Here is a 24662-nt window from a genome sequence, read left to right as displayed (position 1 = left end):
CTACTGTGCGTGTATGTGCGTGTAGTGTAAACACAAGAAGATGATAGATGGAGAGCTGAAACCTTTCAGACACTCACCCCCAGTCACAGATCTGGGTTTAATCCATCATTGTTCTTTAACTCACTTTGCCACCCCAGTTCAGACCCAGCCATATGCAAATCAGTTTTGACTCTGTTCCTCATGGGAACAGTCCAGCCCGAACTGCCAAGCAAGGTCTTCCCTGGACCGGAATCAAGCATCCTGGGACCGGTTTCAGGGTTTTGCCCCTCATCAGTCAAGCTAGCTTGAATTCAGCGGCAACGTGAGCAAGGGACACAGGTCTGGGCATACCTTGCCAACTTGGGGCAAACAAAGCAAACAGAAGGAGATGATGGGCGGAGCGCATGTGTGTGTAGGGTGTCTCTTTCCCACTTTGGTCATGTGGGGACACTTAATGGATGGACCAGGCAAAAAGTGCTGTAATATATTGATGTATCATTCATATTTACTTTTTACAAATATTTTAGAAAATATTTCAATAGTCTCTGCTATACAAAAGTATACATCCAAGCATTATTTAAATAATAAACTCATGCAGAAATAGGAAAAACAAATGCAGGTGGAACAGAAAAATATTGCTTCTTGCCTTGATATAGTACTATTTTGCTTAAAATGTTGAAGGAAACAAAATTTTGAAATGGGTGAACTCATGGATTGCTTACCGGTGCACTGATACCCATTACCGGAATATCCTGGACGACAAACACATCGGAAGGTACCGTCACCATGGGAGATGCATTGTGCTACATCAGAAGGGGCGCAGTTATTTCGTCTGTCTTCACAGGGATTCGTTGGTGGGGGGATCACTGAAAGAAGAGGTTATAGTATTACTACACCGGGAAGGTGAGAGTTAAAAATGGTATTTAATTAAATACTTATGCTTAGCAGTCACTAACGCGCCATCACACCCTTAACGCCACATGTCAGTTCGTTGGGGACTAGCATCAATTTACCATAAATGTGCTCTGAATTTTGAGGCACATCTTTTGAGGTTAGCTTGTGCTTAAAAAGTAGGATAGTGTGATATTTCTATTAGTGATCTTTCTTTAGTCTACAATAGTGTTGTTGTAAAAAGGTAAATTAAGAAGCATTTTTGTTGTATGCCTTACAACTGCATTCATGTTTTTCGTACAAATATACTCCACTAAATTCAAATAGCATTTAAATGCTGTGGGTATGCATGAAAAGTCACTTCACTGTCAAGCAGGAACAACTTGAATGGGTTCTTCCTATAGGTTATGTAACCAACATTTTTCTTCTCTTCAATTTCTACTCAATTAAATACATTGTTAATAGTTGGGAATTTAAGTTTTGCAAATGTTCTCATCTGCACTGGACCTGCAACTTTTATGGGATTCATGGAGATTCCACAGACAAGTCATTGAAACCAACCAAAATGTACATTTCCACGAGTACTAAGAGTGCACCACACTTACTCCTGCAGATATTTCTCTAGGAACGTCATTCTGCAGGAGTAAGCATGGTGTTCATTTTATTTACACATGCAACATTTTCTAAACAGGAAACATTTCTCTCTCTGGTGAATAACCACTTCTACTACAAGGTCATTAAATTAGGTCCACTGATTTATGCACAACATGTGATAACCTGTTGCTTGAGGAATGTTGTCACAAGAAGGTCTCGAAAGCCGAGCGGACAACATCAAACATTCTAGGATGCCTATTGTTGGAGACGCAGGACAGGGAATAGAGAAATGTTATTTTCTCTGTACTGGATGGCCCCATTAAATTAAGGTTTGAATATAGATTGAAACCAAATACATCTCTTTTAAAACAGATCCAAAAAAGCCAGTGTCACCTGGCTTTCTCAGTTGTTTGATCAACTGACCAGAGGAGAAAACTTCACTTTCGTGGTGAAATAGGGTTCAGGGATGTACCTTGCACATTTCCTAACAGCGTAACCTTACTTTCAAAGCTGACAAGTGGAGGTGGGATTTTCAGATAATAATGAGGCTCGAAATGTACCTATGAATTATATCTTCCCCTCAAGGTCATTAAATGCTGGGAGGTGGAGGTGGAATGGGGGAAAGCCTGGCACCTGCACATTCGATAAGTTTTCACTCAGAGTAACATGTTTTCTCATGCGATTATCCTTTTTTACTTGTATTGAAAGAAACCTATCTATACAGGGTACATTGTCTACGCATTTTAGCACTGTGCTCCAGCTGACCATTTTCTAGCGAAGGTTCTCGTTAGTTGAAATTAAAACTGTATGATCTTTTACTGTGCCGCTTGCCATTTTGTATTAAATGCTAGCTTGACTTTAGACTTCCCAGCGTCTTGTGCTTCGTTTTCAATAAGGTCATTGTCATAATTGAACCGGGAGGGAACATATGTGGAACCTCAGATATCCGGCTGTCTGGATTCAGGGGAGGAAAGCTCATTTTCAGTAGCTGTGGCTGGAAAACGCACAAGAAGATATTGTTGTGGCCTTTAGCTGTAGTGCAAGGTATGCTAACTGATCAAATGGCAGCAAGAACCTATTTCTACCAGCAAAAAAGGCAGAGCCTCCATAGAAACCATGTTAAAAATCTCACCCCAACTGTTTTGTCAGTTAGCCAAGACCTCTCTAGTGCCCTGGAGACATGGGGTTGCTATCCACACAAGTCTTTCTGCCAATAAGATGGTCTGGAAAAACTAGAATCCTAGAATTCAGCTAGAAAATGAAAAGGACTATCACACAGACTCCCTCAAACAATCCAATGTTATTTCTATCCGTTTTTTCGGAGAAAGGCAAATTAGAGTGCAAACCTGAAAGTCTGTTTAATGTATCACAAAATGATTCAGTAGAGTTTCTTAAAGCAATGGGTCAAAAATATTTTGTGAAAAAGTAGAAGAAATGGGGGGGGGGGGGGGGGGGGGGGGGGAAGGCTTGCCGAGCAAAGATGGTGGACGCACTTTAAGAGTGCTCCAGGACCCCTCTGCCATCCACCCGTAAACCTTACCTGAACGGAGCCATCCTGTGGTGAATCCTGCTGTCTGTGCGGCGGGTCGGTCCTGGCTGTGTCCTTGGGGCTGCTGGGCTTCCACTGAGCCGTCCTGCCGCTGTGACTTTGCCACTGGATTCAAGATAGCCTGGCTGATTAGGGTTATGAACCCGAAACCGGTCCCAGGATGCTTGTTTCCGGACCAGGGAAGACATGGCTTGGCAGTTCGGGCTGGACTGTTCCCATGAGGCACAGGGTCAGACTGATTTGCATATGGCCATGCCTGAACTGGGGTGGTGGAGTGAGCTAAAGAAAGATGAAGGATTAAACCCAGATCAGTTGACTGGGGGTGAGTGCTTGATTTGCTCAAACGCTCCCTCCATCATCCCCTTTGGTATCGCTGTGACTTGGAGCGGCTCATCTCGCCCACAAAATGGCAGCCCCTCGCCGGTGACTGCGGTGCTGGCTGTCACTGTGGTACCCATCCCGGCCCTGCGGGCGCTTTCCTGTGAGTGGAGACACGCCTCGGACACACGTCCTGACAGAGAGCGGTTGTCGACCTGCAGGAGTTTTCCACTCGCCGCCCGGCCTTCCCTCGTTGGTGCTGGCGGAGGCGGGCCTGGCTTGTGGGGAGCCTCGGCGGCCTGGCTGTGACTCGTGGCAGGAGGCTCTCCTAGAGGCGCGGCCGCGGCCTCGGCTGCCACTTCGGGTGACGTGAACGAAAACCGCATTCCTGCCGAAGCCGGGGGTTGACGGAGGACCGGAGGGCCGCTGTTTGGGAGGCTGCAGAGCAAGTGAGTCTTGGTAGCGGTGGGGGTCCGGGACGGCTGCTGGGACCCCCCCCCGGTGCCTCCTCTCCCTATCTCCTGGCCTTCCCCCCCCTCCTGCCAGCGCTGATGGACCTGAGCCGGTGCGGGCTATCTAGGTGGCTGGCCCTGCATCGTGCCCCGGTAAGCCTTCTACAGGGGTGGCCGTAGCGTCAGCAGCCATATCAGGTGGCGGAGGAGGCTGTACTTGCTTTGGCAGTGGCGGGATGTGGAGGAGTCTTGGGGTCATCACACGAGGAGCGGTGGAGCGAGTGAGTCCTGGCGGCACCAGTTGGGGTCCAGATGGTGGCTGGGGGCCCCCCTGCGCCCGCATGAGTCTGGTAGAGGTGGAGCCGGCCCTGTATTGTGCTACAGATCCTGCCTGACTGGGGAGGCCTGGGCGGCCCTCCCTTCCTGATCTTGCTGGTAGAGGCCCCTTGACATTTTCGGTGGCGGAGGAGGTACTGGGGCAGCGCGGCGCTCTTTGGGCTGGGGTGCCCAGGCCGCTTCTTCATCGTGTGGGCCCATTGCTTCCCCTGGTTGGCCCTTGCCCTCCCTTCTGCGGATTGTGGTGGGGACGGGACGACTGGGAGTCCCTCCTGACTTCAGTGCTTGGGCTGGTCTCACCTCACAGCTGTGCCCCCATCCAGTGACACACCACCTGGGCTGTCAGCTGCGTATCTCGAGCGGCTCCTGGGGGTTTTTGAAGGCCTCTCCCAGGGGCTCCCCCGTCTCTCCCACTGGGCTGGAGCCTGAGATAGTCCCCTCCACCCTGGCCAGCATCCCTACCTGCTGCATCTTTGACCTCCTGCTGCGCTGCTGAGGCGTAGCCCTCCCAGGGGCGCGTGAGCCCACTCGTGATCCTGGCGCTGACTCTGTTCTTCCTCCCCATCTGCTTCTCTTCACCTGTTCTTGTGGGGCCGTCCCGTCTGGAGCGGAGGGCTCGGCTGCACATATCGAGCAGTGGCGAACTGGGTTGTGCCTTGTCTGTGCATTGGTAGCGTTATTTGCTTGACCCCGGTCAACCTGACTGCATCTGCCAGCCCCAGGCTGTGAGGTCTGCTTCAGACTCCCCTGGTGCCACCATGGGCAGAACGAATAGGTCGGCGAGGCCCCCTGTCACCTAGACGAAAATGGATCATTTCACTACCTCGGAGGGTGGGGCGAACGGGGGAGCTCCAGAGCAGGAGCCACTCTTATCCGCAGATTTGTCCACTAGTCTACAGGCCATCCAGGCCTCGCAAACCTCGGTCGAAGGTAAGATTGCAGCGGTGCGCGTGGACGTGACCCTCATCCGGCAGGACCTCCGGAACGCCACGGCCCAGATCAAGGAAACGGAGAGCCGGATCTCTACCGTCGAGGATGATGTCCAACAACTCAAGGGGCAGGTGGCCAGTCTCCAGTCGCATACACAAGAACTGCACCGCCGGGCGGAGGACGCAGAAAAACAGGTCCTGGCGCAACAATCTCCGCCTGGCAGGCTTCCCGGAGGGGGCGGAGCAGGGTCGCACGGCGGCCTTCCTGGAGAAGTGGTTAAGATCGTAGGTCCCCGAGGGCTCTCTTTCTCCACGGTTCGCGATTGAGCGGGCCCATCGCTCCCTCGCGCCCAAACCGCCACTGGGCGCGAGGGAGCGATGGCCCCACGGCCAGTCATAGTGAGGGTCCTTAACTTCAGAGATCGAGACGCCATCTTGTCTGAAGCTCGCAAGCAACAGCGGCTCCATTACGAAAACCACACAATCATGATCTTCCCAGATTACACCCGCGAGGTCCAGGGCAAACACCGCTCATCAGCGAAGTTAAACAAAAATTGAGGGCACTCAAAATTCCAGTATAGGCGCCTTTTCCCAGCACGCCTGCGAGTAGTGTTCACTAATAAGACCATGTTCTTGGACAATCCTACGGAGGCCTGGGTGACGAAGGAGCGCCCTCTGCGCATTGCTAACCAGCCATCCCTTGTTGGGGGGGTGGACAGGGAGCCTATTCGACCCGCACCCTTCACTCCCCAACCTCAGCGTAACTGTTCACACAGGTGTCACAGTCAGAGGCAGGCCAGGTCGGATTCCCCACCGGGACAATCCCCATGACAACCAATACTGCTCTCTCATGGTTCATCAGACGGGAGGCGCTCTGGCTCCTCTGGACACCTGGACCGCGGGAGTGTCTCGCCGCGGCCTTCTCTGATCGATCTCCCGGACACGGATCTCTCCCGCAGCCCGATGCTCCTGAGGGACCCTGCTTGAGGGGGGTCTCTGCCTGCCAGGCTTGGCTCCGCAGCCGGAGACCGCCCCCCACACATCTGAAACATTTCTTCCTTTCTGATGGACTCGTTCAAGCACATCCTGACAAGAGGAGGGGTCCTCCATGCTTTCCCGTTTCCAAGCGTTGTAGTTTTGGTGTTCATTCACTAGTTTATCCACGCTGGTTCATCCCGACTAGTGCAGGTTCATGCCCTCGCGTGGAACCCGGCATTGTCTTTGTAGACTGCAATCCGCTCTGGCCCACCATCATCTCCTAACGCCATACCTGGCGATTCTCCTGGTAGACTTCGAGAAGGCCTTCGACTCAGTGGATTGGGGGTTTCTTGGAGACGTATTGGAGAGGATGGGCCTCAGTCCCCGGTTCCGAGCCATGGTCGGGGTGCTGTACCCCTCTCTGAGAGCACAAGTCCTTGTGAATGGGATCCTATCGGAACCCTTCTCTATTCGCAGGGGAACGAGGCAGGGCTGCCCGCTTTGGTGATTGAGTCCTTGGCATCCCTGATGCAGTCGTGTGAGGGCGTGCGGGGGTGGGAATGGCCCAACGCCGAGCCGGACAAAATTGCCTTATATGCGGATGACGTCCTCATCTACTTAGCGGATCCCGCCCGGTCGGGACCACGTTGTCTTCGCATTTTGCACTCCTTCGAACGGGCCTACGGCTGAACCCCGATAAATCGGTTCTGGTCCCCCTTCATTTGTCCAGAGAATGCTTTGATTGGCAATCTGTAATACCTCATCGCCGTCAATACTTTAAATATGTAGGGATCTGGATGACCCTGCTCCCCGAGCTGAGCTGGGTCCTCAAGGTTACTCCTCTGGTGAAACGTGCCAAGGCAGACCTCCAGAAGTGGCAGTTGCTGCCCCTGAACCCCATGGGAAGGGTGGCCCTTTTTAAAATGATGGTCCTTCCCCCGCTTCCTCTACGTCCTTCAAAACACCCCCTTGTGTTTTCCTATAACTTGGTTCCGCGACCTAGATTGTATAATCTCCAGGTTTTTGTCGGGGAAAGGTAGATTCCGACTGGCGCCGAGTACCTGTAGGATTCCTTCATTTGACGTGGGCCTAGGCATGACTCATCTCTTTTTATATTACTTTGCTACGCGACTTCTCTCCTTACACGATTGGTTCAACGGGGGTTGGTCGGACCCGGCCTATAGGCTTGAGTTGGGGGAGCTGGGCCTTGCTCAGATTCAGTCTATGATGTATGGAGCCCCTATTTCCACTCGCCTTCCCGATGCGACGCGCTCTGTGTTGCTGGCCTGGAGGGCTGCACTGCTGCACACCAAGTGGACGCACACGCTGACGCAGTGTACTCTGTTGTGGAATGGGACCTGGCTCAAAGAAGTGAACGAACTGCAGGGCTTCAGGGCTTGGGACCTCAAAGGTACTTCGCAGCTGGGAGACGTGTGGGTGGGGGACCATTTGCATTCCTTTGGAGACCTCCAAAACAGGTTCTCACTACACCAGTCACAATTTTATAGGTACCTGCAGCTGCGACATGCCCTCCGCTCGCACCTTACAACGGGTACACGGCTCCCCGACCACAGCCCACCTGAAGCTCAGATAATGTTTGGGGACCTGGGGAGGGGTGGCCTCTCACGCATCTATCGTACACTGATTAATAATACTCCCACCTCCTTGGACCGACTGCGGGCTCAGTGGGAGGACTGGCGTAATGCCCTTATGGCCCCAAGAACAGTCACCGCATCCGCTAGGCTGTGCCTGGTCCAGCTTTACTATTCACATGCAGCTTATCTCACCCCGGCGCGCCTCCATCGGGCTGGGTTTAGTCCGACCCCTGCCTGTACTAGATGCGGTCACAACCTGGCGGACTTCCTTCACATGGTATGGGCCTGTCCCGACCTGGCGCGGTTCTGGAAGGAAATAGAGGAAGAGCTTACTGAAATATTGGGGTGGGAGGTTCCACACGACCCTAAGCACACACTCCTGGGTATTACTGACGGGTTGGACGGGTCTAGAAACGAGAAAGTATTTCTAACTACAGCATTGGTGGTCGCTAAGAGGGACATTGTGGCCTTCTGGAAATGTCCGGAGCCCCCTATTATCGGAAGATGGCGGGCTGGGGAGGACTGGTGCGCCACGCAGGAGAAGGTTATGTACGAAGCACATGGGTGCCCCAAGAAATATCGCAAAGTGTGGCGGAGATGGTTGGGGGAGGTGGGTTGATTGTTGGGGAACTATCTATTTGTCACAAACCTGTATTTAATGGTATCTGTCCGATGGGTTGTGCAGAGACTTATATGCAATCCAAAACTTTCATGGGTCTATGATGTAATGCTGGTGTATTCCTTTGCAAATATCAATAAAATTTGTTTATCAAAAAAAAGTAGAAGAAATGAAAAACTTGATTAGAAAACGACCGGTTGTGAAGAAGGCGATAGAAACCTACAACTGAGAAGGGCAAACCACAATTCTTGAAGCAATGTTAATTTTGATGCTAACTTCACAAACAAGACCTACATAGGTTTTCACACTGTGTTAGTCTGATATGCTTTGGAGTAGTTTAATTTGTTTTATTTTCTATCCAAAAGCAGTACCGCGGTGCATTGTGGAAAGTAATACTATTTAGTTTACAACTGATACAGCTAATAAGTTATAAGGCATAACTGCTCGGAACTTACCAACGCAGGCGTATCCATCTGCAGCAAACTCATAGCCTGCTTCACATTCGCACCTAAAGCTCCCCGGGAGGTTGAGGCACAAGGAATGGGCGCCACATCTGTTGAAGCCTGTTGCACATTCGTCGATATCTAAATGAGATGAACAGATTTACTTAAATTGATTCTTAGAAATAGCGTTCATGCTTATTTGGATGTTTTGATCCTATGAGTAGTATACGGTATGTAATCTACTAGTTCCAAGAGTCATAAACATGTTTGCAAAGAATACAATTGTAATCTGAAGAGAAAATTGAAAGAAAGCTAGAAGGTGATGGCTATTCACACAAATGCCACAGGCAAAGCAGTGCACGTGAAAAGAAAAAGGTTTCTTTTCCTCAGAGCTGGCCGTTGCTCAGATAGTGCTCTGGATAAAACGCAATTTGAATCCCCCTCCCACTCATCATCTTGGATTGTTATCCTGTGCGGGAAATAGGAGGGGTACGGGGAAGGCGAGGGGAAAATAAAAATGAGAAAAACAGACTTCATAAACATAGTTAACACGCGTTTCTTTACAGCCAGGATGGAGGGAGGCTGCTTGGGGAATATGGGGAGCAGCATAGATCACTGACACCGAAATAGTGTGTGAAAAATGCCACTTTTATTGAAACAGGTGCACATCACAATTAAAAGCCCTTGGCCGGATGCCTTACAAAACGACACCCTCACTATACAAAACTGTTACATATGTTAAACTACCTACCACCCGTAAGGTTCCCTTACAGAACATTTTAAACCTGCAATTCAGTACCCCTACTTTGAACTTTCACCTTTAACCTTTACGACTATTAACCTGTAACTAACCTAACTTCCTAATGCACCTTAAAGATCCTACCTCGTGAACTTGTCTACCCGTTCCCTTTCAGCCTGGATTGCCTCTGTCAATAACTAATAAACCTGGCTAAAACATGCCAACTTGACTGCCAACCGCCCCTGCACCTGCTTCAAAGCGACAACCCCAAAACAATTACTTAGACACCCTGTACACCTGTTCCAAAGTCTAAAAAAGGCTGCTTTTATTGAAACAAGTGCACATCACAATTAAAAGCCCTTGGCCTGTTGCCTTACAAAACTACAACCTCACTATACAAAACTGTTACCTATGTTAAACTACCCCCCACCCCTAAGGTTCCCCCACAGAACATGATGCCAGGCGCGAGCTCCACTCCCGATGGTGCCATGGTGGAGCCGTTTCCAGCTTCGTAAATTGCCCACAACCAGTTTTAGCACTGCTCCGAGATCTTGGGAGGCGGAGTTAACAGCCTACGATGCGGCCTCTCGGAACTTCAGGGCTGGCGATCCCGAGGTGCTACAGACGACTGCCGGGTTGCTGCCCTGACTGCAGTGAGTGATCCGTCAGCTCCCCCCCTCGTGCCCCCCCATTCACAACGACCGCCGCGGGCTCCGACCCTGTTTGCGGCCCTCGCGGGGAGGCCAGATATTCACGTCAGCGGCGCTCACTCAGGCCTCCGGTGTGGCAGGGTCCCTGGGGGTGCCGGGGAGGTGACCACCTGGCCGCGCTCGGTGTTTGTGAGGGGGGAGCCATTTGGAAAGTTATGAACCCTCCTTCGCATGCACGGAGGCACGCTGAAGTACGTCCGCGCGTGAGGCCCCACCACCACTTAAGATTCACTGCTTTGACTAGCAGTCCCGGATTTGCCCTGCGACTGTATTCTGCATTTGCTACATGGCTGGCAGACTCTCTGGAACCCCAATTCACTGCACCTGTGGCCGGCCTGCCTGTTTCTCCTGATTGGGCCCCAGCCTGTCCTCCAAAGTGCGGCGCACCCTACGAACCGTGGCCGCTTGACATCTGGACCGGACCATCCACTGATAACTCCTGAGGTAATTGGGTAACGCTGCAGTTACCCCAGCGATCATTTGTCTTTGCCCCCTGTCTGCTTTGTGGCTGACTGAAGTGCGCCACCACGCTGCCCCCTTGCCACGCACTACACTTACTGGGGCCGCCTATGGCACATTGTTCACCAAGTTTGGGACTTTCAGATCTGGGCAGAAAGGATCCCAAGCATAGAATACTCTCGTTCCCTGTGGCCACAGAGGGTACACAAGATGGCAGTGCTGGCATGGCGGAGGCTGGCCAGGTATCGACCGCTGCCTCTGAAATGCCATTATCCAAACCCAAACTACTTGCGGAGCTCAGGGCTGGGTTCTCTTTAGACAACAGGTTTGACATGCTGGAGAAACGTCTTGATATGCTTGGAGCCAATCTGGATATTCACAACCGACGGTCGGATCTCTGATCTGGAGGACAGCACCGCTCAATCAACAAAAAAGCTGGAACGCATGGAAAAAATCTTAACAGACATTGCAATTAAAAACGAAGACTTGGAAGCGCGCGGCCGCCGCAACAACCTCCGCATTATTGGGGTTCCGGAGTCGACGAACACGGGAAGAATGGACACCTTTGTGGAAACATTGCTGATAAGACATATTTGGGAAAGAGGAATTCACCCCTGGATTTGTGGTGGAGAGAGCACATCGATCCTTGGGCCCTCGCCCCAACCCCGGCTGCCCTCCTAGGCCTATCATAGCACGAGTCATGAATTTTCGAGACAGAGACACCGCTCTACGGCTCACCAGGAGCAGGGCGTGCTGTTGTGTAAGGGGTCCACGGTATCGTTATACCCGGACTTCACGCTTATGGTTCAAGAGGCCCGCCGCAAGTTTACAGGTCAAGGCTACGCTGTGGAATTTAGGCCTACGATACGGAATGCTATATCCGGCCTGACTGCGGGTCAATGTCAATGGGCGCTCCCGAATCTTTGACAATCCCTCTGACACACAAGCTTTCTGCAAGTCCTACAAGAACTCGGATGGCCAACGGAGGGAGATTGGACATGTCTCTTCCCCACCACATAGCGGCTCCGTAGCCAGTGTCGAGATCTTTACAAGTGAATGACCATCAGGCCTGCACTGTAGCAACCATTGTCAGTAATCTATGCCTGTTGTGTTTCTTCTTTGGCCCCTATTTTGCTATCATGATAATTGAGACAGTACAAGTGTAGTTCTTTGATATTATTCTGCATGTGCTGGGCCCCACCGGTTCCCCCCAGGTGCGTAACACACGGTTGTTTTCTCGGATTATAATGCATCAGTCTTTGACTTCAAATTTCCAAACGGGATGTTTACAGGATGCACTAAATGCTTGGTTATTGGAGTGTTTGCCTTGCGAATTGGGCTGCAAGGCTGGGGGGGGGGGGCGGGGGGAGGGGGGGAAGGGGAGTTGCCCGAAATGTTCGAAGTTATTCAAATTCCGGCGCCACGCATGACACTCATACATCACCAACCACTATAAATGTATTCCTCATTCTGACATGGCAAAAATGGTTGCAGCCCCACACATAGTTAACAACTCGCTTCTCTCACTCATCACCTGGAACGTACGCGGCCTCAACAACCCTAAAAAATGCAAACACGTGATTCATTAGCTACAGAGTCACAATGTTGACATTGCCTTCTTGCAGGAGACTCATTTATCCAGGGCGGACGCCACACATTTCACGTCGGGGTGGGGAGCGCACCGTTTTTTCTCTAACGGTAGTAATTATGCCCGAGGCACTGCGATTCTCATCCACAAATGACTCCCCTTCTCCACGACTTGCTGTCACACTGACCAAGAGGGACGATATACTATAGTGGTCGGCAAGCTGATGGGCCACTTGGTCACTCTGGTGTGCGTTTATGCCCCAAACGTTGACAGCCCCGACTTTTTCCACGAACTGGATGCCACACTGACGTGAATGAGCACGGGCGGCTTGTTGCTGGGAGGGGACTTTAATCTACTATTAGACTGCACCGTTAAAAGCTCATCTGGAACGGCGGCACCCAAGCCTCAGACGTGGGAGGTGTTACTGGAAAACTGCGAAGCGTTCCAGCTCTCCGATGCTTGAAGAATCCGCCACCCGGCGAATCCAGGCTTCACACACTACTCCGCCCAGCACAACACCTGGACCAGACTGGATTTTTAGTTACTATCCCCCTCCCCCATCACTTGGTACACTGCACTAGAAATACACCCTCACACTTATTCCGATCATAAGCCAGTCCTGCTTAAGCTTCACCTCCCTAGACCTGAGGGACATGAGCGTCAGTGGAGATTCCCGAGCAGGGTGCTAAATGATGACCGGTTTGTTTCTGAAATTGGGGATGCCATTGAAGACTACTTTGAATTGAACACAGGGTTGGTGGACAAATGGGCCACTCTTTGGGAAGCCTTTAAGGCGTACATTCGAGGCATATTTCTCTGAACCGGCTGACTATTTCACGGACTGTTTTGACGCTATTTCCGTCAAAGTACATCGGAAAACAGAGGCACCTCGAAATACTTGGAGGCCTACTTTTTAACATCGGAATAATTATTGGCTACCCTATGCCCTTTGAATGCATGACTGAGGGCAGCCCACCCACGAAATAAGGGGTTCAACATCTTAATTGTATCTGCAATGGTGTATGATAAGAAGAAGTCTTTTGGATCTCAATTAGAGGCCCACTACTTGAATAGAGCCACGTACTAACTAGTCTTGAACAACATCAGATACTCCCTCTTTCTACTCTTCATTAGCACTGTACAAATGTTGGTCCTGAAGAAGGTGGTGAAAGCATTTTCTTTCCACCGAAACGTACATCGACCACTGTTTCTAGGGAATCCGTCTACTGAAATAGCTTAGCAGAAAAAAATGCAGAAAATATTCTCTATATCAGACAACAAAGAAGTGATACAGTGGCTGTCTGACACTGTCAAAGTTGGAAACTTTTGATATAGGTCTATAATACAAACTGTTTTTGGATATTATTTACTGACGGTTCCCCTTCATGTGCTAGAATAGTTGCATTTTTAATCTTATATTTGTGTATGATCGGATGAATAATTGGTATGTTTTGGAGAGAGTATGTTGTTTTTAATGGTCGAGTATGCTGGGGTATGATTTTTCTTAAGAACAATGCATATTTCTGACTTTGTCTGTATCTTCATTAGGCACACTATAATGAATCATTTCTGTTATATAAATTTGTGATTTTTTAACCTTATTGTGTCTACTTATGAATTTATGTGTTTATGTGTTTTGAAAATGAAAAGGTCAGATAGAGGTTTTATATATTTTCTTATATATTTTCATATTTTCTTGTGCATTCGAGGCATTGCCATCGCAAAGCATGCGGGGGTCCTGAAAGACCTGCGGAAGACTCTAGCCAACATCGAGCGGCAGCTCGTAGCTGCCGACGCCTCTGCTTAACTCACCCAACTCTGCTGAAGGCGAGCGGCACCGTTTGGCATTACTGGTAGAGTTCCGTGAGGCTGTGGAAAGAGAAGCTCACTTCCTCAGTAAATATGCTGTTGCACGCAGGTATGGCGAGGGCGAAATACCGGGAAACACTTAAGCACAGTTGCTGAGACCCCCATATGCCAAATCCTATATCTAGAACTCCGATCCGATGAAGGGACTACTCTAACAGACACAGCTGATATTTGGGACACATTATTAGCCTATTCCGAACGTCTATACACCTCCAAACTAACACCCTTCTCCTCTGAGCGCGATGATTACTTTGCTGAAATTGCGCTAGTGTACATGGACAAATACATGCAGGACTTCCTCGCAGAGCCATTCTCAAAAGATGAAATAATAGATGCTATAGATGCGCTAAACGGTTCCTCTGCCCCTGGTCTGGATGGCTTCACAGGTGACTTTTACAAATAATACAAAGACATCCTAGCCCCAAAACTCATAGAAGTTTATCACAAATCTTTAGAACGCACCCAGTTGCCGCCTACCTTGTGGGGAGCAGTGATCGTATTGTTCCCCAAACTTGGCAAGGACCCCCTACACTGCGGATCGTACAGGCCCCTATCACTACTGAACTTTTATTATAAAATTTTTGTGAAAACTATCTCAATGTGACATGCTCTGCTGATGGACAAATTCATATCCCATGTCCAGTCGGGGTTTATCCCACGCAGATCAACATCATGAAATCTTTGCACACTCTTTGCGGTCCTGCATAGAATCAACCCGGCTATTATGGCTTCGGCAGTTCTGCTGGATGCAGAAAAGCATTTGACTCCCTTGAGTGGTTGTTTATATGGACGGTCATGCGCAGATTGGGCATGCCCTTTGGGTTCATCAACCTCATGATGCTGCTCTACTTGGCCCCAACTGCCAAACTGCGCTTAAACGGCACTCTCTCCCGGTCCTTCGTGCTATCCCGCGGTACTAGACAGGGCTACCCCCGCTGCTTTTTATTCTAGCGATGGACCCACTCATTAGACACTTCCTGGAGCGTCATCTTCATAGAGGGCTCCAATTTAATACAGGGCCACTGATGTCATCCCTATACACGGATGATATTATCCTATATGTCCAGGACCCCCAAAAAAATGTGAACCCTCTCATCAGAGAGATCATCAGATTTGGCGGCTTCTCTGGCCTTGTTGTAAATTGGCACAAGTCTAAGATTTCCCCCCTCACCGCGGGCACGGTCTGCTGGGAGTGTGACTACCCGCTGGCTTGGTGCCCAGACTCCGTTAGGTATTTGGGAATAAACGTACACTTAAATACCAATGAAATTATTTTGGCCAATTGTGGCACGGCGCTTCACACACTAGAGACACAAATGGACAGATGGCTTAGACATCCACGCTCTTTTGCTGGACGCATTGCGCTGATCAAAATGATTGTCCTGCCCAAGTTCTTGTACTTATTCAATAACATTCCTATCGCACTACCGAATCATTTCTTTCAGACCACCCATCTTATTGGGACTGACTGGGGGGTGGGGGGCATACGCCTCAGGGTCCGCTGGGAGATCATGATGCTCCCATATCACAAGGGCGGTTTTGGAGTTCCTAATTTTAAGCTATATTATTTGGTTGCTCAGTGCAGCTACGCTCACGCTTGGTTTCATCCTGACGCTAGAATCCCCTATTTACGCCCTGAGGCGGACCTAGTCCTTCCGGATACACTACGTACAGTCTTACCCCTGGGTTACCCTCGCGATCCCCTTGATATCCAAACAGTCTCCACAACTAGCTGGGCTTGGCTCAAATTGGTTTGGATATTGGGATCACCGCCATTATACTCTCCAAGCCTACTGATCCCGAATCAACAGTGTATACCCATCACGAGAGAGAGGATAGTACAGCGCACCCTTCCCGGATTCGATATGGCCACCTTGGGGACCTTTACGTAGATGGCCAAGTTTTTTCTGTCTCTGACAAAGACAAGTTCACTGAGGCGTCGTTTATGGACAAGTTTGTTCTTGTTCGACTTTGTGCCACAGTCCAGGCCAAGATTCCTGGTTTCCCCGTCGAACTTAACCCGTTCACTCCCTTGTCCATAGTTATAGATAGTGACACTGGGGACCACTTGATTTCGAAATTATACAGATCATGCGTGGAGATAATACCAGTCCACGATGCTAGGGTGCGGGCCGCATGGACGCGGATCTGGGTCACCCAATTACTGATTACCAATGGGCTGCGTGACCAAGGCGGTATCCCTAAATAGCTGCCACAAACGTATCCACTTCAAATTCCTGTGCCGAATTTACATCACACCTGCGATGTCCCACAAACTAGACCCTGACAGATCCCACCACTGCCTAAAATGCAAATCCCCACAGGCCGATTTTGCACACCTTGCTTGGATCTGATGCAAAATCAGCGCATGCTGGACTGACCTATACCACTTACTTGGGAAAATGATGGCCCCACACCGGAAGTGGCCCTCTTGGGATATGTGAACAATATCCAAAAGGTAGTCCAGAAATGTACTGCTGTGGGGCTACTCCTAGCGAAAAGGGAACTAGCGTTGAAATGGGGGAGAAAGAGGGCACCGAAGAGCAAAGACTGGATTAACAGTTTGGCATATTGCAACCTAAATTACGATTTGTATCCTCCACACTGCCCAGTACATCCCGCCCACGTGACATTTGGGGCACCCTCAAGCAGTAAACGGCGACAGCACACTCTCAACCCGATGCACGGCTCAATGCTGGTCTGGTACCTGCGGGTGTTCGTTGATCCGGATCCGCCTACACAATAGTCACAGGCTTATGCACTTTAATATTAGATTGTTTTCTGCATCGTGTCATGCTTGAATCGTAGGGGCAGGTACTGAAGGTATGGTGAGCGAGTTAGCATAAAGTGCAAATGTAACTATGTTCGAACAGCCTATAACTCTTTCTGTGGTACTGAATGTCATGCATTATATGACCTATGTAACACATATAGTTATTTTGCTATTGTCATGGAACTGGAGCTGGAACAATATATTGGTTTCCTTCTAAAACTGGTAAATAAAGTTTTTTTTAAATTTAATATTTTTCTCTCTAACATCTTTCTGAAATTCTCCATATGCATATCTCAAACCAAATCTCTTTTCTCGTCAACACACTCTCACTCCATCCTACATGCATCTCTTTCTCTTCAGCACAACCACTCCGCTGTTAGCACAGCAGTTTCTCGGTTTTGTCATTCTTCCTTGCATGTTTCCAGCATGGGCAGGGCATTAAGCTCTCGGTTCTTCTTCAACATCTGAGTTCTTCTTATCTTGAAAGGATACGGTATGCTTTCAAGAACTCCTCAAAATCCTTCTCTTTAGTAAAGTGACCACCATTTCACAATTGAACCAACGTTGCTCGGCATCAAGAATTTCCTTTTCCTTCACCTCCTCTTCCTTTGACTTCTTAAACGCGTCAAAGTGGTGCCTGACAGTTTTCCTCCAAGTGTCCTTGGCCATGGACCAGTGGGACTCTCGGTGTCTGGGCCACCCTTGCATCGAATGTTTCAGAGTCAGGGGTTCCTCAGGGGAATTAGGAGTCCATTTGTAATGGCTATGCCCTGGCGTGCATATGCGCTATTACATGTGGGCGCTTGTTGTGTTCGTCCTCTTGACGCCTTACTCGCAACATTTAGTCTTTCGATGCCAACATCTTTCTTTAGCTTCGTTATGCCTTACATACAACATTCAGTCTCCCAATGACAATGGCCACCTTCGGTGTCAGAGCCTTCTCCTTCTGAGAGTTTGGTCTTCTTGGTGCTCTCCTCATCATAGTTGGATAATCTGAAGTCTGAGTGGAGCTTGCTTCTGCGAAGACTGAATCATGGCTTAATGCACCCACCCATGCTTCTGTATCTTTAAAGTTTTGGCCTGAAATTCGGCGCAGGTCTCGTAGCCTTCGGTGCATTTGTCTACTGGAAAGAACACGTTATAAACTTCATGGCTATCTTTCTGTGCACAGCTGTGGTGTTACTGCAGTCAAATTGTAAGAAGAGCATTCTTCATCTTCCAAAAAGGCTTTGAGCAACTGGATACATGTAATTCTTCAATGGAAACCAGTCATTCAATATTTTTGTCTGACTTTCTTCACTTTTTGGGGGAGGCTTAAAATCTGAAATATTTCTCAAATTTTGCTGGTAACTTGATGCGATTTTGCAACACTGGGAGCTCCTCCATCCTCCTTCTGACCCAACTTTGGAGCTTTGGGGCTTTCTGGGCATATGTCGGACATCACAATAGAAAAGGGGTACAGCTAACACCAAATAGCCCTCAATGACTATCCCAAAAAACAAAAAAAAACAAAAGACAGACTAGAAGAGAAATTCTGGACCCAACCACTAGATGGAGAATGTGAGGAAATGCGGTATATATATGGTGTGGTTGGGCAACCTCACCGTATAAAACACTTACCAACCCCTTTAAGTCCAGGAGATTTTGTCTGTAAAATCCTCAGCTGAACCCTCTGTAGTCATGGCAGAGAGCAGCAGGGCTTACACAGAGGAACAAGTGTAAAATATTTAAACAGCACCAAAATAAGAAGTCCACACGACACTCAAGAAATCTCAAACCAATTTATTTAAAAAAAACTGTATTTTTATGCCAATTTAGAAACTGGAAGAAAAAAAGATCTACCAGAGGGTTCTAGAGATGCTTATTTTACAAGCAAAAAAAAAAAAAATCAATCAAAGCAATTTTACTCAACAGCGAACAAGCCTTGGCAAAGTCAACAAATTGGACACAAACTTTATCAGAGAAAACATAGGTAAGTGTCAATGCGATCAGTTAGAAGTACATGGGGTGACCAACTCTGACAGGGAGTTAGTCGGGACCAGCAAGGCCTTCAAGAACAGTTACCTTCACAGAAGAAGCAGTCCTTCAACAGTTCTAGGCATTTTAACGGAGGTACAATGGATTCCTATGGAGTGGTCCTGATGAAAGGGATGAAGGTTGCTGAAAATGACTAAGGATGCTGTGGACGCAGCACGCTCGATAGGTTCTTTCTGCAGGGATGCAGGACTGACTTCCCACAAAGTCCTCTCCATTCTGGCTGAAGTCCAGTTGCCACTGGACTACCAGTCACCCGTTGTCACAGGCCAATCCTTCCTGAGTTGATAACTTCCCTTTTGAGGGTCCCAGTAACTCTCTGACATTAGTCATGGGCTCAGCGAACTCAGGTGCAACTCTGTGCATCGGGCCTTGGTGCTGCATGGCGGCCGTGGTAGCAACTTTAAGACTTTGGCTAACAACTTGCCTCTGTAGTCTTCTTCAGCTGTTGTGTCCCTGTGCTGCGAACAGGAGGCCAGACAGCTGGCTCTTGGAGTTCTCTTGTCTTGACTGGCCTCTGGAGATGGCTTCTCCTTGAGCAGGACATGGCAGGCACAGTCCCTCTCTTCGTTAGTCACCAGGTGCGGCAAGTTCAGTCCTGGTCAGTGCAGCCTCTCTTTTCTGGTCACTTGGTGCAAAAGGACAGCTCTTCGGTCCATCTTTAAAGTCAGTTGAGAACGGAGTTCTGGGTGCCAGGGGTGCCCTGTTTATCTTCAGAAAATGCCCTCAGGGTAGGATGCTGTTGGAAGCCAATGGACTATCAGGTTGTCTCCCTCCTGATGACCACTTCCTGGGAAGTGTGGCTTCTGGGTATCCAGGGATACACCACTCTGTCAACTCCCAACGTTTCCGTTGCTAGCCTGTCTGCCTAAGCAATAGAGCAGCTGCTTTTGGGCTAATACCCATGTGGCTTCCTGTTGGAGGGAGGCAACACCTCTCTCCCATGCAGGCCCCTATTGGGTCCTTTCCTGGGAGTCATTAGCACATCTCCCCAGGAGGGCAGAAAGCAGTCTGCAGGACAAGCCCTGTGTACATCAGTAAATGGGCATTGGAAACTTTGGGCAACCTAAATGGCAGGTTCTAAAGTTGCACTTTGCCCAGCAATGACATTACATTCGTTATAACCATTAAATATGATTTAATGCACAGATTATTTTGATACCAAACAGTACCAACCTTAGTACTCCAATTCATACATTAGCAGGTCTGGGGTGCCAGCCTGTAGCTCTGTACTTGTCAATGGGACTACTAGCCTAATCCACAGTAAAAACAGCAATTTAGGGTTTTTATTGTTGGAATATGTAAATGTACATGTTCCACCTTTTACATTAAACACCCTGCCTTAGGGCTCATTAGGCCTGCCATAGGGGTGTCTTACATACATTAATAAAAAGGAAAGTTTAGGCTTTGCCATTTCCTTAAATGCCAAAGTCGAGTTAAAAACTGCCCTTCCAGTCTGCAGTGGCAGACTGCGAGGCATGCTTTACATTGTTACACTCAGGGTGGAACAACAAGTGTTGCAGCCCCTGGGGGACACTTTAACTTACAAGCCCTGGGTACCACACATAAGGGACTTGCAAGCAAGTTATTCTATGCCAATTGGGGACAAGCCAATTAAACATACAACATTTTAAGGGTCAATGCAAATGCAATTGGTCTTGTTTAGCAAGGCTCAGGGCATTTTAGAGTCATTAAATCAGTACCTCATAGTCAAAATAGGGGCATAAAGTGGGGGTAAAGCTGCAAAAATCCGATTTCCTTGCAGCAAAATAATGCACAGCATTTGAATCCAGAAGAGACTCATGCTGCCAAATGTGGTCATTTTAAAAAGCAGGCACTTCCGCATGACGGGGGAACTTTCTTTCAATTATCAATATGATTATTTTAATTTACTACAACAACCTTCTCTTTAGTTTGGCATACGAATATCTACCGCAACACATAGAAGGTTTATATGCTTCAAATTGTCATTAAATATCTGATGTTTTCACGATGGGACTGAAATAATAGTTTTAGAACTTCTCCCACTTAGAAAGAAATCATAATCACTGCTTATTTTGGTTCATGACTCAAGACTTTTTTGATAACCGTGGAACAGTAATATATACTAAAATGCACCATTTCCAGGCATAACACAGGAGATAAGATCTCAGCTTGAGAATAAACTTTTAAGTTAGCATTAGATTTAAAAAGTAAATACAGATGATAGATTGTTTGACCTCTTCTGTGTGGACTGATGTGGGTACGGCCAAGTGACTGCCTGTGTGAATTATAGTCTTAATCAGAAGTGAAGGAAGTACTCTGAAATTCTAGGATGAACCTAAAGTATCAAGTGCCATCAAATCAAAAATATGCCAACCCCGGTTTTATTTTCATGCTGGGATGTTTAGGTCTGTTTTAGCCTACAAAAAGTGACACTCTGTCAGAGCCTTTCTTCAGGTGTTTCTGGAAATAGGGCCACTTGACAGCTGTGAAATATTTACTGGATTTTCTTTAGAAGCCATGCCAGTTAGATATGTGCCTCTGAGGCTTGTGAAAAGAGAAACCTTAATTGAATATTTTCAAAGTATTTCAATAATACAACAGAACTTAAGGTAAACCGATTAAGCCAGACAGCGTGATTTTGTTCAAGCACATAAGGTGCATTTTCAAACTATAATGGATAGTTTGGAAGAACACATTGGTCTACCAAAATGCTGATACGGCTGTGGAATATTTGAGATAAAACTATCTTTCCACACTCAATTTATGTTCCTAAATCTCAATATGAAATCGTATAGGATGATAATGTGGTAGGACTAAGTGAAGAAAATAATCAAATTGTCTTAACACATTGAAGATTAAAATATAGTCCTCATTCAACAGTATACATCTACAACAATAAAACTGAATGTGGTTCATAAAAGTGAAAGGAAAACTACTAAATATCAAGCACAGTGAATTACCAGTACAATCACGCCCATCTCCCTGAAATCCAGTTGCACATTCACATGTGTAGTCCAGCCCTGTTCCTGGCTGACATCTTGCTGTAGTGTCACATGCATGGGTTCCATCGTAGCAGGGATTCACTTGAGTTGGGTCGGTGTTTCCAGAATCTATAAAGATAACATGGTATAGTATTAATTGCTATGCACAGTGGAACAGTGGTGAAATTCTTGGCTGCAGCCTTATCCTGGATAAGTACTGGGATTGTTCCAGTCTGAAGAAATTGACAGACAATTCAGAAGTCATGGTGTTAGGTCTGCCTTCAAAACATCTAATATCTGCCTTGGCAAAGTGCTTCATTTCTGCTTTAGCAGTTACTCTTGCTATGTGTACCTAGGCAGTAAGAGGCAGTTTAGATATCCTCCCAAGGGGACTACTTTGCATGTGACCTTTGATTGCATTTTGATCATTAAACTGAACGTGTGCTTGACTTTGAGGGAAGTTTATATAGTTAATGCCCACAATAAAATGGGAAAAATAGTGGGGGTCAAATAGCACAGTTCATGTTGTAGAATTGGAGCATTTGGTCATAAAATACACAAGGAAATAAGTCTCTTTACCCCGGGTTTGGTATTAAACTAACATGACAGGGGTGCAGTAGGTCCCTTACATCTCTGGTCCTCTTTGCCTCTCTACTTGCCGCACTAATTAGACCTGTGCCCGAATACTGTCTACAGCACAATTTCATTATGAATATGGCACAAGAACTATAGGTTTTACAGGCAGTTTAAAGGTTTGTGTAAAATATACCAATTTCGCGTACATTTTGATTTATTTAATTGATCAGTTTATTAAGTGTGCAGTTAAATAAACAGTGTCCTGGCACTGCAGAAAGAACTGTGACAAGTCAAGAGGCAAGTTAGGAAGTGTAGAGCCAGGTCTCCAGGACTTTATTAATCATGAGTGTAGGAAGCCAAAATTAATAATCTCAAGTAATCTATTTCTGGTAGTGTGTGCGCCAAGAGTTTAGGCGTACCAGTGGGTTGTGTGAAGCATTTGTTGTACACACACAGTCAATTAATGAGACCTACACTCCAGGAGAAACTCAAGACCAATTTAGAAAAATAATATTTTTACAGGATGTTAGACAACAAGAACTTGGTAATCGGGTAAGTACATTAGACATGATCACATTTTACAGTAGAAACAATAGAACATGGCAGCTGCCAGATTTGAGGCATGAGCCTTGAATGTGGTAATTTTATCCTACCGGAGATACATTCACTGCATAGGGTCACTTGCAAACTACTAAGAGGACTAATCTTCTGGACGTAAAGTGAGTAGGGGGCTAGGGTCCTAAAAGTAAACAAGAGTTTAGTTTTATCTGCCCTGGAGTGTGTGGGTGGAGGGGTGCTTTCAGCGGTGGTAGCCTCAGACGCTACACGCTGTAGTCAATGGTAAAAGTACCTGTAAGAAAGAGGCTGCAAGCGGGAACCGGGCGGCCACTCTGGCCAAACCGAACTCCCACTTTTTGCCTGGTATTTTCTGTAATTTCGACTGGAAGTACACTGGGTTCCTGCTAACCAGGTCCCCAGTGCCAGATTTCTTTCCCTAAAACTGTGCAATTGTTCCCCAATTGGCAATTCCTTTATATCTCTCTATAAGTCCCAAGTTAGTAGTACTCCTGGTACCTAGGGCAAGGAGGCTAAAGAGGGTCCTTAAGGACTGCAGCATGAATTGTGGCACCCTAAAAGACTCCTCACCATACACATACAACTTGCCACTGCAGGCTGTGTGTCTTGGTGCAGACAAAAGTGAAAATAACACATGGCACACATTCCTGTGTGCCATGCACACAAACACTGCTTGCAGTATAGGTAAGTCACCCCTGCAGCAGGCATTACAATCCAAAGGCGGGGTGCACTATACTACATGTGTGGACATATCTGCATGAGCAGATTAGTCCCTGTGCTGGTCAGCTCGATTGCTTCCTGTACAAGCCAACAGGGAAGCTATTTTAAGCAAATGTGCTGGACACCAGTAAAAACAAGCATTTGCATTGCAATAGGTCTGGCATTTGCAAGAGTTTAAGCTATTGGCATTGTAAATGGCAATGCCTTTTATTTACCTTTTTTATAATAAACACATAAATAAAAGGCATTGTCATTTACAATGTCAATAGCTTAAACTCTTGTAAATACAAGACCTATTTCACTTCAAAGAAGTGGCCGCCATTGTCCCGGGCTGCATGGAAAGTGAAAGCGCGCATGGCACGCTGAATGTTGCAGGAAAGCATGTCGTGCCTGCAGTAGGAGAAACTCATTAAAGAAAATAAGACCTACTGTGTAACAGAAGTAAAAGGACCAGGCCTCATGGGAGGTTACACATGAAAACAAGGCAGTACTAAGGAGGGACTAACAAGCCTATTAAGGAATCGGAAGCCAGCATTTACAAGGCAATACAAAATATGAGCTGAGAGTGGGCAGAGCTTCAAGGCCATACTCAAATACAGCATGCCTCGCAGAGCAGCGCATGTGCTGCCCAGGTTCGAACTAATGAGTTCCCTGGCTACATGATGGCTTCACTAAAAATAGGGATGTTTGGTATCAAACATCTCATTAATAAACCCACACTGATGCCAGTGGTTGATTTATTAATACATACACACAGAGAGCACCTTAAAGGTGTCCCCTTAAAACATACCAGCTACTGGTGTGCCGACAGACTGGTTTTTGGCCAGCCTTCCACCAGAGACAAATTTCTGACTCCCAAGGGTGAGGGCCTTTGCTCTCATGAGGCCAGAAATAAAGCCTGCTCAGGCAGAGGCTGTTTAAACCACTTTCCAGAGGATGACCTGCAGATTAGCATTCCAAGGCTGGGGA

At 47.6% G+C, this 24662-nt stretch overlaps 1 protein-coding gene across 1 annotated transcript in view; it reads right to left on the bottom strand.

Annotated features, from left to right (window-relative positions):
• The window catches only part of NID2 (nidogen 2), a 264303-nt gene that overhangs the window by 82527 nt on the left and 157114 nt on the right, over positions 1-24662 (bottom strand). The window contains exons 9-11 of the mRNA XM_085626950.1: positions 21801-21950; positions 8696-8824; positions 702-845 (exon numbers count right to left, since the gene is read on the bottom strand). Coding sequence (XP_085483076.1) covers positions 702-845; positions 8696-8824; positions 21801-21950 — 423 coding nt within the window. The remainder of the gene's footprint in view (positions 1-701; positions 846-8695; positions 8825-21800; positions 21951-24662) is intronic.

The sequence above is a fragment of the Triturus cristatus genome, chromosome 9 (genome assembly GCF_964204655.1).
Source record: "Triturus cristatus chromosome 9, aTriCri1.1, whole genome shotgun sequence".
NCBI classification, from domain to species: Eukaryota; Metazoa; Chordata; class Amphibia; order Caudata; family Salamandridae; genus Triturus; species Triturus cristatus.
The sequence above is the reverse complement of the archived record's forward strand: the minus strand, read 5'-3'. Positions and strand labels throughout refer to the sequence as shown.